General features: G+C 44.3%; 1 protein-coding gene across 2 annotated transcripts in view; it reads right to left on the minus strand.

The window, feature by feature from the left end:
- Positions 1-16,855, minus strand: part of SACS (sacsin molecular chaperone) — a 392,226-nt gene that overhangs the window by 221,095 nt on the left and 154,276 nt on the right. For both annotated transcript variants that reach the window (XM_085621593.1, XM_085621594.1), the window contains exon 3: positions 11,364-11,514. In XM_085621593.1, coding sequence (XP_085477719.1) covers positions 11,364-11,514 — 151 coding nt within the window. The remainder of the gene's footprint in view (positions 1-11,363; positions 11,515-16,855) is intronic.

Here is a 16,855-nt window from a genome sequence, read left to right on the forward strand (position 1 = left end):
AACTGAGAGATGAAGAAGGTCCGGGTACCACCACTGGCGCGGCCAGTCCGGAGCTATGAGGATCATCTTCATGTCGGATCTGAGCAGCTTGGATACCACCTTCGGAATCAGAGGCAGGGGCGGAAAGGCGTAGGCAAATGTCCCTGACCAGTCCATCAAAAGAGCATTCCCCCTGGTCCCTGGACGGTGGAATCTGGACTCGAAGGCGTGGCATTTTGAATTTTCGTCGTCTGCAAACAGATCGATGTCTGGACGACCCCACCAACGGAACAGGTCCACCACCACGTCGTCGTGCAGCACCCAGTCGGGCTGATCTTCGAAGTGCCTGCTGAGTGCGTCTGCCTTGATATTCAACTCCCCTGGAAGGTGTACTGCCACCACCGAGAGGTTCCGGGCGAGCAGCCAGTGCCAGATCGCCTGCGCCTCCAGGGAGAGGGGGCGTGACCGAGTCCCGCCCTGTTTGTTCAGGTAAAACATGGTCGTGGTGTTGTCGGTCTGCACCAGGACTGAGTCGGTCTCGATTGCTGGGAGGAACGCCTTTAGAGCAAGGTGGACTGCTCGAAGCTCTAGCATATTTATGTGGTAGCCCTGTTCTTTTGCAGACCACTGACCTTGTATTTGGAGGCACCCCATGTGGGCCCCCCATCCTTGTAGCGATGCGTCTGTCACCACCGATTGCACCGGAAGTGGCTGGTGAAACGGGACTCCCACCAACAGATTGTCCTGACGAGTCCACCATGCTAGGGAAGATTTCGCTACCTGGGAGAGAGAGATTCGATCTCCCCAACGGCCTGTGGACTGATCCCATTGGTCCTCCAGAGCCTGCTGCAAAGGTCTCATTCGCAGTCTGGCGTGGGGAATTAGAAAAATGCAGGACGCCATGGAACCCAGCAGAGATGCTACCTGCCGAGCTGACGGCCTCCGCATCTGCTGCATAAGCCTGCATTTCCTCTTCATTGAAGATAGTCTCTCCTCCGAAGGATACGCTCTTCCCACGCTTGTGTCCAGAACGGAGCCAAGGTAGTGGATGGACTGAGTGGGCTGCTGCACGGACTTTGCCATGTTGACGTGAAGGCCGAGAGCGTGCAACTGTCTCAGACAGATTTGGAAGTCTTTCTTCACCTGCTGCTGGGATGGAGCCTTCAGCAACCAGTCGTCTAGGTACGGGTAGACGAAGAGACCCTGCTTGTGTAGGCAGGCCGCCACCACTGCCATACATTTGGTGAAGACTCGCGGAGCCGACTTGAGTCCGAATGGGAGGACTTTGTACTGGTAGTGCTTGCTTCCAACCACAAACCGCAGGTACCTGCGGTGATGTTTCGCTATTGCAATGTGAAAGTACGCATCTTGGAGGTCCACCGAACACATCCAATCTCCGACTTGTAGATGTGGACATATTTGGTGAAGCGCCAACATACGGAACTTCTCCTTGACGATGACTTTGTTTAGGAGACGAAGGTCCAGAATCGGCCGAAACTTGTGCTCTTGATCTTTCTTGGGCACCAGGAAGTACCGGGAGTACACTCCTTTTCCGACCTGCGAAGGAGGAACCCTTTCTATGGCTTGTTTTTGCAGAAGGGCCCTCACCTCCTGCTCGAGCAGCTTCAGGTGGTGAGGACGGGACCTCTTTGGCGGGATGTCTCTGGGACGCGCTCGAAAACGTAGCGCATATCCATGACGCAGTATATTCAGCACCCAGCGATCTTTTGTGATGCTGTCCCACTCTGCTAGATGTTGTGACGCACTTCCTCCCACTGGAGTGGGCAACGGCCGTAGAGGAAGCCACAGCTCATGATTTTCCTCCTCTTGTGGTAGTGGAGGACTGTTGCTGGTGTCCACCTCTGCCCTTGCCAGACTTTCCGCCTCGAAACTGGGTTTTCCCTTGGGGCTTGCTCTGAGACCACTGAGGGGTTTGAACCCTCTGTTGAGGCCCCTTGCGTTGGGTGGGTCGAAAACGGCGCTTGAATTCCTTTTTCTTCTCCAAGCCCACGGCTTTGAGTGTGTCCAGCTCAGTTTTCATGCGCCCCATCTCCTCATCCGTGTGAGTGCCGAAGAGGGAGTTGCCAGAGAACGGGAGGTTTAAAATCCGTTGCTGTGCGTCTGGCTTGAGCCCTGTCAGTCGCAACCAGGACGACCTCCTGGCGCAGACGCCGTGTGTGTAAGAGTGGGCTGAGATTAGCGCACCATCCGCCGCTGTGCTAATCGACTGATTAGCCACCAGAGCCCCTTCAGTAACAATCTCCTCAAAGTCCTTTTGGTCCTCCTTGGGGAGCTTGGACTTGAAACGCTCCATCGAGTCCCAGAGAGCCCTGTCGTACCTGCCCAGAAGCGCCGCCGCGCTGGAGATTTTGAGGGCCGCTGCCGCAGAAGAGCAGGCCCTGCGTCACCATGAGTCCTGGGTTCTGCTCTCCTTATCTGGAGGGACGGAAGAGGAGGCCGACGCCGTCTGACCCTTTCTTGCAGCTGCTACTATGACAGAGTCCGCAGGCGGGTCTGTCTTCACAAAGACGGGGTCAGAGGTAGCTGGCTTGTATTTTTTCAGGATACGAGCCGGAACGGCTTTGACGGTCGCCGGGGTGAGAAAGGTGTCCATGACTGGTTCCATGATTCCTGGGACCAAAGGCAGCAGCGGACGAGAGGCAGACTTTTGGTGAAGTGTTTCAAAAATCACCGACGTGGTGACTTGGGGGACTGACATCTCAATCCCCAGCTTCTGTGCTCCCCGCTGCAACACCTCCTGGTAGGTGTTGATGTCGTCTATGGGCGAGACCCTGGACACTGGGCTGCCCGAGAGCGTGGGTGAATAGTCCTTGATGGATGACCTGGAGGACGAGGAAGAGGACGATGATGGAGTCCTTCTCCTCTTCCGGCGATGATCACGAGCCCGTGACCCAGGTGAACGCTCCTTCCGTCTGGGGGAGCGCGATCTGCGTCGCCTGTCGTCCGGCGATCTCTGACGCGCTGGCCTGGGGGGACTAGCTCTGTCCACAGCCGCCACCAGCCGTTGCAGCGGAGAATCATGCACTGGACTGATGTATTCCCGCATCCTCCTTGTAGGCCCGGAGTCCTGCCAATGATGTGCTGGCAGCAGCCATCTGGGCGACAGATTAATTGTCTGAGTCTGAGGAGAAGACCTACGGGGTTGAACTGCAGGTTCTCGTGGATTTGCCGGTCGTGGAGAGGCCCCTGAGTGGGAGGAGGAATGGCGAGACGCCGACTCTGTCACCAGGACCAACGACCTGTCCGAGGCCTGTCTCGACGTCGAGCGCGGTCTTGACGTCGATCCGTGGTGTCGTCTCCTTTCTCGCCGGGACTCTCTCGACGTCGAACGACGCCTCGATGTGGACCGGCGGCCATGTTCAGTGGGCGAAGCATGCCGCCTCGACGTCGAACGGCGATGTGAAGCCGACGACGGAGGCCCTCTCTCCCTCGACGCCGAACGCCGCGGGGACGCCGGCGGAGATGCTGCCACTCTCGACGTCGACACGGATGCCAACCTCGACGCCGAACGCCGCTTGGAGGACGACGGCGGAGGATCCTGTTGTCTCGACGTCGAACGCCGATGGAGCCTCGACGACGGAGGGGATGGTGCCCTCGACGACGGAGGGGTGACACTCCTCGACGCCGGTCGTCGCCTGGTTGACGACGGCGGAGGGTCCATGCTCCTCGACGCCGATCGACGTCGAGATGTCGACGGCGGAGGGTCCCTGCTCCTCGACGCCGAACGCCGCTGGGTTGGCGACGGCGGAGGCTCTCTGCTCCTCGACGCCGATCGTCGCCTGGTTGACAACGGCGGAGGTTCCCTGCTCCTCGACGCCGATCGTCGCCGGGTTGACGACGGCGGAGGGGTGGTGTCTCTCGACGCCGAACGTCGCCGGGTTGACGACGGCGGAGAGGCTCTGGATCTCGACGCCGATCGTCGCCGAGTTGACGATGGCGGTCTGGACTTCGACGTCGACGACGTACCTGCTCTCGACGGCGAGCCCGCTGTCGAAAGCCTCTTTTTCGAAACACGACCTACCGGAACATCTTTTCTCAGCGCCGAGCCCGACGCTGAGGCGGAAGGACGAGAGGACTTGCTTCTAGATGAATCTCTATGCCTCTTGGAGCCCTTCCTCACCGGAGATCGGCCTCTGGATGGTTGTGCCAGGCCATAAACGCGAATTCGCTCTCTGTCCTTCAAAGTTCTTTTGGACAGGCTCTGGCAGTGAGTACATGTCTTGGAATCATGATCCTCCGGTAGACACAGGATACAGACCCTATGAGAGTCAGTCCTGGCCTTCTTCTTGCCACAGGCAGGGCAAGGATCGAAAAGAGAAGGCATTTTAAGATGGAAAAAATGCCCAAAAATGCCTAAAAAAGGCAGCCTCTTACTGACTTAGATGTAAAACGTCGAAGTAAGGGAAAAAACAGTTGAAAAACAGACAACATTTTCTGACAAACTCAGAAAAAAGTGGAGCTCTGTTGCCAGGATCCTTCCAGAAGGAGCCGGAAAGAACAACTGACCTAACTGCCACCCCTGAGGCATGATGGGAAGGTGGGGGTCAGGTGTGCCTTAAAGGCACGGTGTCAGTTTTTTGCTATGCAGCTATGAGTTAGCTTTTCAGTCTTTTTAGACTGGGTATTTGCAATGCAGCCTGGGAGCTTCCTATGCTTTCAGTGTTTTCTAAGAATTTCTGCTGTTTTCTAAGCATTAAAACAGTTTCCAAACAAGTTATAATGTTGTTTCTCATGTTTATAATGCTATTTTCTTATGTGTAGTGGAAATTACTTACAGCATGGTTCAGCTCTAGGGTTTAGGGGCTGCAATTGCTTGTGTATACATATAGGTATATATGTATGGATATATATATGTGGGGCACATATAATATACTGTTTCCGGGATCCCGCACATGGGCGGGAATATTCTAATGCTTATGACTATTGATGAGGATCCCCTGGAAGAGAATTATACCTTTCTGTGCTTGTCTCAATGACATTCAAAGCACCCTGGATGAAACAGAAAGAGGCAGCCGAAGGAAACAGCATGTTCGTTGGTATTCCTGAACCAGTATTTAGAAAGTGTAGCAGGCTACCAGACTGCTGATACAGAAGTGGTAGAATAAAGGAGAATGTCAAATGAAATAGCATAATGGTTTGACCATTCTATAGAAAGAGGCTGAATGATCAAATAGGGAACTTCCGAGACAAAATATGTATCACGTGAGTGACTGCAAATATGCGTGGCTTGGTCAATTTTCTGAGTAAGGCCCGCAGTAACTAACAAGTCAAGATGCCTCTTCTAGGAGTGTAGAATCCTCTTGCCCTGTGGTTTTAACAAGTGGTCCAAAGACTTCTAGGGGACTGCGAGGCCTACTCAGGGGGTTCGCAACTTTGTTACAAAATTAAATAATATAAAAATGAATACATTAAAATGAATAAAGTATACACAAATAAAATTGAAAATACTAAAACGTTTTCTATATCTGATTATGAATAAACAAAGTATCAAAATATCTGAGCACATTTTTCGTGTACACTTGATTTTGTTTTTCTGAGTATTGTTTTGAAGTTCAAATCATAGACAATACTCAGGCCGGGTGTCTCCAGCATTCAATAATTACAAAGTGGGGTCCCCGAGTTCCAGTAATGATTCAGTGGGAGTCCACAGAACCCAAATGGTTAAGAATTGCTGCTCTAGCCAAAAGTTGACCTCCTCAAACACTATTAAATTGGAGAAACGTAAGCCATAAAGAGCAAGGGAATATACAAGCTCCTGACCAAACCCAGTAGAGGGCCAAGGAGGGTGCCTAAAAGTAAAGAGTGAGTTGAACTAAATGCAACTTTTTAATAACAAGGGTTTTTGCTAGAGAAAATGAGCTATCAGCCAGAATTGAAGCTTTTCGGGTGCTTTTATATTTTTTTCAGCAGTCTCAATGAATGATATGGCAATGCTTTGTACTTGAGTGTAAAAATAATGCAATGACTTTAGCCAAAGTAATTATAATGTTTCCAGAGAACATAACTAGAATTATTTAACAACACCATGAACATCCTCGGCCTCTGGCATGGCTATAGACTAAGATGAGAAGTTATACAATGTCACTGGTGGAACACTTGGTTAACAAATGCAGTGTATGTAGCCAGTACTGCTGAGCAACAGAGTAACTCTACAGAAGTATTTAGAGAACTGCTTGTTTTTTTTCTTCTTACAAGTGCTTCTTAGTTTTGATGTTTATAATAATTTAAATCAATATATAAATTTGAGTATTGTGTAATGGGGAACAAAAACTTAGAACCAGGGTGAGTCTTTGCAAAAATCTATCAGGGAGCACATATGCATTAATATTAATCAAGCTTTACATGACTACTTGCTCTTAAGTAAACACTTTTTTGAGTCTTTTGTAATTTATGTACTCCAAGAGATATTTGTATATTTTGTATACAAGTGCTTATATGGATTTCTTAAACTAGAAACAAGTTTACATTAACAAACCACCTCCACAGACAGGATGAACGTTTAGTAGCATTATCCATGACTCACAAAGTGTAGTCTAGGCTATATATTTGTACCTGTCAGTGACAGCAACTTCAACGCAATTTTGGCCTCATACTGCAAACATTTATCTGTTTGTCTCAACACTTTTCAATAGTGGATTTAGGTTACAATAAGAACTGTCAATTCTTTATAAGACCAATGTATTCATAAAAGAAGGCCCTCCGCATGGTTATAAATTCAGGTATTTTAACGCAACAAAATGAAGCTGTAGTCAACAGTCAGTATTTTTCTTTATGCTTTTCTCATATTTCATAAAGACATCAGTAAACTTATTGTCAATATATGCACACAAGAAAACATAATCTGTTTTCTGTTTGTTGTATTTTCATGTATAAAAAGAATGAGTAAATGTGGTGGCACATTCATAATAAGAGGGGAAGGCTGTTGGAGCCAGGGGCTACAGCAAAGTGCCTTGTTGGGGCACAGTAGCACACACAAGATGGTGGCACCCAAAATACAGAGTTCCTGTTGTAGGTGAAGGGGGGCATTTTACTGGAAATAACAGCCAATGTGAAGGATATTGCAATCAACATGAGGAGTGTTTGATTCTAGCCAAGGGTCTGTAAACAGACACAGAAGAAATGTAGGGAGTGGGTGTTGCTAATTAAGGGTATGAAAATGCAATGAGCAGCCAAGGCCCAGATAACTCCTGAATCTAGTGGCTGCATACTGCAATTGTTGCCGCCTTTAGATTGGTGAGAATTTAACTATAAATTAAAAGATTAACAGTCTTTGGAGCTTACATAGCTACTATACTGTATTTTCAGCTGAGGCCATGAATAGGTATAGAAAATGAAGAGCTAATGAGTCATAACCTAGTAAAACCACAAGGATCGTGCCACAAATAATAGTAAAACAACTTCTTTGTCTTTGCGATTTTAAAGTCACTTCCTTTTCATAAGTTTCGTTTGTGCTTGATGAGAGAGTGACACAGACAAATGGGCAGTTATCAAAATTCGTCAAATGGTGTGTTCTGAGTGGTTGTGGGCCAGCGGTTGTTTAATGTACTGTAAACTTGTGCAGGCAAGGTTTTTCAAAAAAGGCTGAAAATATGTATCTTGAGAATACAATGTCATTAGGTTATCCATGTTTTTGTTTACACAAAGCACAATAAAGATAAAAGATCAATTCTAAAAATAAGTAAACACCATTACAAAAAATATGTTACAATTTTTCACAAACCACATTAAAATCAACAATTGACAAAAACTGTCCCAGACTGTTCCTAGCTTCAATAAAGCCCATAGCTTGAACACAAGTTCTCTTCCTGTACTCAATAATACTGGTTTCAAATACATTTTACGAATAGAGTAAAACAAAGAACATTCCAACAAAGAAAGTATAAAAGAATATTTAGTTTTCAAGTTTAACAAACTGTTACCATCAATACCCTTTATCAATTTCCTAAATCTCTTCAATTTCCAACCAGAGTTAATACCAATTTGGCATCTAAAGATGGCAATACGCATCTGAATGCTAGGAAGGTCATTAAAGACACAAAACACATCACTTCTTCCTAAAAAAGAGCTACTGTATCTGCTACCGAAGGTTTTCTGTAGAAATATCAGAAACTCTTCAAGAGGCTCTCTGCAATCACACTTTAGGATTAATTTCAGGGATAAAGTATAATCAGGTGGAATTATAACCAAATCACAATACTTATTTATTTTCTTCCTTAACATATAGAACATATAGAAGAATTTCGTTCAATTTAAACAGGATTATTTTTATAACTTATTGCCCTCAAAGTTTTTTAACCAATAAAAAAGTTTATGAGACACTTTAACATTAGTATATCCCAACTGCAAAAGGATAATTCTACTTTTGCCTCCGAAACATAGAAAACTTTAGGAGTAGGAGAACTGGCATTATATATACCAAATTGTACATTTTGACAAAAAAAATTATTTATTTTCCCAAAAAGCAAACATTATGATTTGCAATTATAAAGCTAAAAATAACATAAATATAGAAAACTGTAACACATATAAATATGCACTACTGGATTACATTAACAATTCAGGATAACCAATTTCAAGACAAGCTGGGACAGACATATATATATATATATATATATATATATATATATATATAGGATGTATGACGTTACAACGCACACTTTTACAACGCATGCACTTACAACGCATTTTTTACAACGCATAATCCATTACAACGCATGACATTACAACGCATGACACTACAACGCATTTTTAAAAACTACCTTTACAACGCATTTCCATTACAACGCATACTACCTTTACAACGCATACCATTACAACGCATAATATTAAATTTCATTTAAGGTAAGTATTAGATAGTATAGGGGTAAAAGTTACTTTTCTAACTCCAGGGGGTGCAACAGTAGGGTAAGTGTTGGATAGTATAGGGGTAAAAATTACTATTCTAACTCCAGGGGGTGCAACAGTGGGGTAAGTGTTGGATAGTATAGGGGTAAAAATTACTATTCTAACTCCAGGGGGTGCATCAGTAGGGTAAGTGTTGGATAGTATAGGGGTAAAAATTACTATTCTAACTCCAGGGGGTGCAACAGTAGGGTAAGTGTTGGATAGTATAGGGGTAAAAATTACTATTCTAACTCCAGGGGGTGCAACAGTAGGGTAAGTGTTGGATAGTATAGGGGTAAAAATTACTATTCTAACTCCAGGGGGTGCAACAGTAGGGTAAGTGTTGGATAGTATAGGGGTAAAAATTACTATTCTAACTCCAGGGGGTGCAACAGTAGAGTAAGTGTTGGATAGTATAGGGGTAAAAATTACTATTCTAACTCCAGGGGGTGCAACAGTAGGGTAAGTGTTGGATAGAATAGGGGTAAAAATTACTATTCTAACTCCAGGGGGTGCAACAGTAGGGTAAGTGTTGGATAGTATAGGGGTAAAAATTACTATTCTAACTCCAGGGGGTGCAACAGTAGGGTAAGTGTTGGATAGTGTAGTGTAATATTATGCGTTGTAATGGTATGCGTTGTAATGGTAGTATGCGTTGTAATGGAATGCGTTGTAAAGGTAGTTTTTAAAAATGCGTTGTAGTGTCATGCGTTGTAATGTCATGCGTTGTAATGGATTATGCGTTGTAAAACATGCGTTGTAAAGGTAGTGCGTTGTAAAAGTTGCGTTGTAAAGGTTGTTCCCCATATATATATATATATATATATAATAGAGAGGAGATTTTGTTTTGAGAAGAAGAATCAATTAAAATATTTTTCTAATATTCTGGAGTGTAAGACGCCTATGTTTTGGACATTACTCAAATACTATTACTACAAATTCATCTCAGTTGAATTTAGTGTAAAAAAACTACCCTACTATCCAGACACTGGTTTGCCCCCATTGACTTCAATAGCATCATCTTCTCACAAACCTTCATTACAATTCCAACAATGATTTACCTTCATTTCATGTTACTGTGTAGGGCATTACTGTTTGTGCTAGTTCATTAAATTGGTTACTGTGCGGGGACAGTAAAGCTTCTTGCTGAGGAGGGCCATTAAAGATCATTATTGTGAGGGGATATTAAAGATTATAAAGGAGAGAGGCCTTTAATGTATTTTACCCTGTGGTATGAACACACATTCAGTGCCTACTGATACATATCCTGCCTGGTGTCACTCAGATATATAATACACAAGGAAAGCAATCCATATAATTTCTTGGGAAGAGGAATTCAAGATGGATTCACAAAAGCAGAATCCGTGTCAGATTTTTACAATATCAATATAAGCTGTTTCTAAAAACAATGTAACTCAATTGACCTAATTTACATAGTCAGAGATTATCCTGAAAAGGTAACATGCTACCAACATTCCTGAAACGAAGTTAAATAACTATGGCTTGGACCACTGATGCACATACTGTGTAGGACCATTTATGCATGGTATTGCCTATCCCATACATGCACGGATGGTGCTGTAAGAGGGCATGGAGGTATTTGCTGTCTTTGAAACCTGATGCATGTTACACTGTCTAGAGTCATGGGCACATCCTGCCTAGTCACCAACTCCTCTCTCCTTCGGGTTCATCTGACAAGTGTACAGATTCAGAGAAGTGCAGCACTAACGCAGGTCAAGATACATAATACGTTTACATTAGTGCACTTGCTTAATCAACCCTCTCTTCATAGCCCAAGAGAATACTTCTTTGATATGGCTAGGTTTTGGAGAGAGGGCTGGAGAAGATCAAAGATATTGCATTTGTGAATTCTTGGGAATTTGCCTAAGCCATAGGTGACTCCATGGAAAAATAACAATAAAAACAAGTAAATCACTTGCAGTGTAGGTTGGAGTGAATATTAAAAAAGCGCGGCAAAACTAAACGAAAACTAAGGCAATGATATGTTTTGAAAAATAATTTGTGAAAAGAAGAAATGGAACCAGAGACAGGCAGGTGAGCTGGTATAGGTTTTGAGTCGGCCACCCTGTGGTGACAAGATTATTTCAGCTTAGTTTGCGGGCTACCATTATTTTTCTAGCAGTTTCTTACTGTGATCAGACATTCAACTGTGGCTGTCGTGGGTCGACAGTCTATGGTGCATTTGTCGCACTACACTCTGAATTTTATAAATCTTATGTTTATCCCGGAATAAAATAAATGCAGAATTTGGAGCACGGACACCCAAACCTATCCAGGATGTCACATATAATTCTCACATCTGGCTATACAAAGAAATATCTGACAACATTTTCCATTCCCCACAAAGGTGCTTGCACTATGCCCTGCAGGTAGTGAAGGTAGTTCAGTGCCAAATCTATGCATTGTGTCAATTGAGACTGCCTATAAAGTCACAAACTCTGCTTCGGATAAGCACCTACCTCTTTCCTGTTATGGTACAGTTGTTGCTCAGTCACTGGAAAATCAGTGTCAATGTAAATTAACTTCTTGATGTCTCCGACAGATGCAGAAGGAAGCACTTCATATGTCCTGCAACCAACATATTCATGAAGGACTGTCACTCTGGCCAACCTGTGCAGAAACAAAACAAAAGAGAAACGCATAGGTCAGATCTCACTATATAACTGAATTTCCTCCGCATCACACAGGGCAGACAGGGAGAGAAATATACAATGCAAGCAACATTTGGGAATATTCAGAGATGGCAGACAGTGAGCTAGGCTCACAAATGTCTATTCAGTGAATGTTGATTCAGTGCAATCTGTCATAGAAACTTAAATACAAAATCGCTGTTTCAAATTCTTTACAATCTGGAAATAAATTTAAAGTGGTGCTTGTTAAAAGTATTTTACTCGTGGATGAGTGAGTAAAACTAATCTTATGATGAAATGGAGTGTGAAATGCTATTATCTCCTTTTTTTCCAAATCAAATTTTATTGAGTTTTGACAGAGATTCATAGCCCGGTGGGCAGATAGATAAACGAAGGCTGATAATATCAAAATACACATAAACAAAAGCGATAGCCTGCGCATCCAACCCCCCCCAAAAAAACCTCTCCAATGTAATAAAATGATAAGGACATTAACTCGAGCATGAACTCCACGCCCACCCATCTCCCTCCCCTCCTGCGATCAAAAAATTCTCATCTACCAATGATTCCAAGGATCGGACATGGTCCAACACAATACCTCTGTAATCCGCCCACCCCTGCCAAATATAGGGATGTTTCTACATACATCCCCTCGTCTTGTACACCGCCACCTCTAGGCCTATGCAGCGATCCATCCCCTTTTTTCAAGGATGCAAGGGAGGGCGGGTCTTCGGCCTTCAGTGCCCTAGATATGTCCCGCTTTGCAAAGGTCAGTCGAAAAAACAGGAGTGATAGTTTATATCTGTTACCCCCAGACTATCTGTGACATGAAAGAGGATACTTTTTGGGTCCAGTGGGATTGACCAGAACAAGACCCCACTGAGACAAGAAGTGACCCCGCACTAGAACTGGTCCAGCACAGAGCAACCCCACACTGTATGTAAGAACGTTCCATCTTGCATGGCATTGGCGGCAGATCAGGGAGGCAATAAAGTCCATGCGCCTTAGTCGATGACGTGTGTAGTGCACCCTGTGAAAGTATTAAAGTTGGATTAAATGGAGGTGGGCTGAAATAGTGGCTTCCCGAGGCGCACCCAGGAGCCTCAGTCCAGTCTTCGTTCTCCTGGAACCCAATATCCACCTCCCACGCCCCCCCGAGAGACAGAAATGTATCTGGACTGTTAGAGTTAAGGGTCTGATAAATTTTGGCTATCTTGTGATCCCCCAGATCGCCCAAAAGAAGTTTACTCTCCAGTGGGTTAATTTCAGGGAGATCAGGTTGGGCCGAAATACATGGGGTAAGCGCATGGCGGAGGAGAAGATAGTGATGAAATTGACTACGGTGGAGTTGGTATGCCATCTGCATGTTCTGGAATAAATTAAGAACCGTACCAGTGATGATGTCCCCTAGGTTGGAGATCCCAATGAGGTCCCACTTTTGTCCCACTTGTGAGGTGACAAGAGGACAAACGGTCACTGGGGGCTAGTTGGGGGCACCAATCAGCACCAACCTCACTCACATCATCAGCACCTCCATCACGTCCGCCATTTTTCCGGATGAATTAGAAACTTGCAGAAATGAATGCCCTCCTCAAGAAACCCACAGCCGAGCCGAATCAACTGAGCAACTTCTGACCCATCTCCCTGCTTTCCTATCCAGCCAAAGGGATTGAGAAGGCGATCAACAAGCAACTCGCAACCTGCCTCGAACTTCACCATCTTCTAGAAAATACTCAATCAGGATTCAGAAAGAACCACTGTACCGAAACAGCACTCATCACGGCCACAGATAACATTTGAATCATCCTGAACTGAGGAAAAACAGCGGCCCGCATCCTGCTCGACCTCTCTAAGGCCTTCAACGTTGTGTCCCATAACACCTTCATCAAAAGACTCCACGAGATTGGCATACAAGGATCCGCTCTAAAATGACTCTGTCCTTCCTCATGGGAAGAATGCAAAAGTTCAGGCTGCTGTTCTTCACATCAGAGGCCAAGAAATTGATATGTGGAGTCCCACAGGGATCATCCCTCAGCCCCACTCTTTCCAATATATACATGACACCCCTCACACACATCATCAGATCACAAGAAATCACTGTTATTTCCTATGCAGGTGACACCTGACTCATCCTCTCCCTGACGGACAAAACAAACACCGCCTGAACCAACTTCACTAACTGCATGACCATGCTAGCAGACTTAATGAAAACCAACTGCCTGCAGCTCAACTACAACAAGACGGACGTACTGGTCTTCATAACAAGACCTCTCCATGGGACTCTATCTAGTGGCTTTCGTAGCTAGGACCAACACCTACAGACCATACGGGAAATCTAGGGCCGACAAGCTCAACATGACGGCTCAAGTCAATGCAGTGTGCACCTCCTGCTTCCACATCCTACGCATGCTGTAAAAAATATTCAAATGGTTGCCTCGGAACACCAGATGGACCGTCACACAAGCACTCATTACCAGCAGGCTGGACTACGGCAACACTGTCTACACTGAAATTTCTAGACAACTCCTACACAGACTCCAGACCATCGGGAACACCGCAGCAAGACTCATAATCGGCCTCCCACGCCGCACCCACATCACACTGCACATCAGTAAGCTTCACTGGCTCCCCATTCACAAGTGAAGACAATTGAAACTTCTCACGCACACATACAAAGCCCTACACAACACAGGACCAGAACACCTGAACAACTGCATATACTTTCACCAACCCACCAGACACCTAAGCTTTAACTCACTCTCACTCGCACAAATTCCTGAATCCTCAACAGCAAAACTGGTAGTTTCTCGTTCTCCTACATCACACCCAAGAAAGGGAACAACCTCTCTCAAAACATCAGAGCCTCCTCCTCACTTCTTAAATTCCGCAAGAAGCTGAAGGCCTGGCTTTTCGTACAATTACCTTATGGAGGGACCACAAACCTACACACCTGCCAAACTAACTGGAAACCCTCTCTGGAGATTAGTGCGCTATACAAATCAATATAACATACCAACATAACACAGTATGTCTGCCAAACCAACAGTAATACTGAAGTTTCCAGATCACAAATGAATTACAATGGAAATTACTTTGAAAGGCCTCGTCATAACTTCAGTAGAGCTAAGCATTTAACTTTTTACATGACATCTGGTTTGCCATTATGGTTAATCATGATGGGCCCGATTCACAAAAGTAATCTGAGACAAAATCCTAACTTTGCAACTTTCGGTATTCACAGAAGGCATTTAGTAGTAGTAAAGTTAGGATTCCTAACTTTAATACTTCTAAACTGAGAAAAATCCTAACTTTACGACTTTTGGTATTCATAATAGGTATTTAGTAGTAGTAAAGTTAGGATTCCTACCTTTACTACTACTAAATGCCTTTTCTGAATACCGAAATTCGTAAAGTTAGGATTTTGTCTCAGATTACTTTACTTTTGTGAATCGGGCCTGAAGTGTCTGATATGTACAAGATGGCAATGTTATTCAATGGAATACTCTGGCACAGTCAGAAGCAGCATCTGTTTAAAGCAAATGATCTGTCCTTATGTCAGCAACTGGTCTATTAACTATACTGGACAGAAGCATAGTACTCTTCTGACCTCAATGCAGTGTGCATCGAATACAATGAATAAATAATTAACTAATGAATTCCTTCAAAGCTCACCTGTTTGTGCAAGACCTTACCGAGCACAATAAGTATTATGTTGGTTTACATATTGTAAATACCTTAGTATCTCCAGAAGCACAAGCACCACAGTAGATGACAATGACAAGTGTATATAACAGATCATGCAGGCCCATCTGTCTGTAGCAAACTAGGCTCAGTGGAATGCTTTCTTCGACCTTATGCAGAGTGTATGATGTCGACTCCTGTTTATACTGTAATCCGCACCTTTCTCCCAGCAAGCATATGTGAAGAAATGACGTCCTTCAAAGTTCTCTCTCTTGGGGCCTCATGTCCCAAACTGTTTTGCAGTCATAAAGTCCACAATTCACACAATTTCAGGGTTAACCACAGCAAAAGAGTGTTTAGCAGTGTACTAACAAAATCTTTACGCGTTGGAAAATCTTTCCGACCCACATAGCAGCTTTTGGGGCACATTATGAATCGCAAAGGGAGAAGGGGTTTGCTTGAAAGCGGCATCCCCTACAAACTGCGATTCACAGTCAAATGTATCAGTTGTTTGCAACCTCAACTATAGTCACAAACCAGTGACCAGATACCAGCACCAGAAAAAAGATCTGCAAAGTGGGACCTGTTTTCCTTGATTTAATGGTGGATTCCAGCCTTGTGTGTATCAGACAGGGGCCAAGGGCTACAGTTAAAAAAATATTATGCAGGAAATATGAATGCAAGAATGAAGGTCTATTGTCCCTTGCAGGCTTCCATGCCTTCATTTGCATCTATTCCCAAGGGGTCGCAAGATGTATCCTGCCTCATACATATTAATGAGGCAGGAGTTTTCACAACCTTCTGCAAATGGGCATTTTGTGATGTGACTGTTTAGTACATCAGTTAAATCACAAACTGAAGCTCAGGTAGCTACCCAGTTGGTGTGCATACACACTGACAAGTGACCCACTATCAATTTAAGACAAAAGCCACCAGAATAGACGGGTCAGTGGAAGCAGCCTGGGCAGATGTGCTCAAACAACCCCCCCAGATTTTGTGAGTAAAACATAATAATTTTAAAAATGTCACTAAAGTGTCACAAAATGCCGCATTTTACACATTTGTGTCTTGATGTACTTGCCTGGATGGACAGGCCAATTACAGTTTTGGTTATCTGACAACTGCAGCACAAGCATCATCACGTCATAATTTTGATTCACAAGGAACTTATGCAACAACATCATACTTGCAATCACCAAAACAAAAAATGATGTCATCGTATTTGGATTATTAATGTTCGATATCTATGCATGCTTTTTTAATTACAGTAATTGCTGCTAAAATAACACTTATGTAGTGCAATGTGTTTTCCTACGCCTAAGGTTTTTAAATCACTGAGACTAGAACCTGCAGAGCCTGAGAAATGCATTCAGAAAACATAGTCCAAGAAAGCAATGAGGCCTAATGATAGCCAAAAGATTCGAGGTCTACCTTCTGGATTGTTGCAGAAAAATCTAGCCTATGGAAAATATATTACCAAGACAATGTTTATTTTTAACTGAAATCAGTAGGTTGGAATTTAGATGGAATGGTATTTTGGTGATTAAAATTATAATTTTTTAACAAGGCGTGCCTTTTCCCCTTTATCCTTTCCCATTTCGGGAATGGCAGATATATTTCAAAATCTGTCAGACACTTGA

Source organism: Triturus cristatus, chromosome 8, assembly GCF_964204655.1.
Source record: "Triturus cristatus chromosome 8, aTriCri1.1, whole genome shotgun sequence".
NCBI classification, from domain to species: domain Eukaryota; kingdom Metazoa; phylum Chordata; class Amphibia; order Caudata; family Salamandridae; genus Triturus; species Triturus cristatus.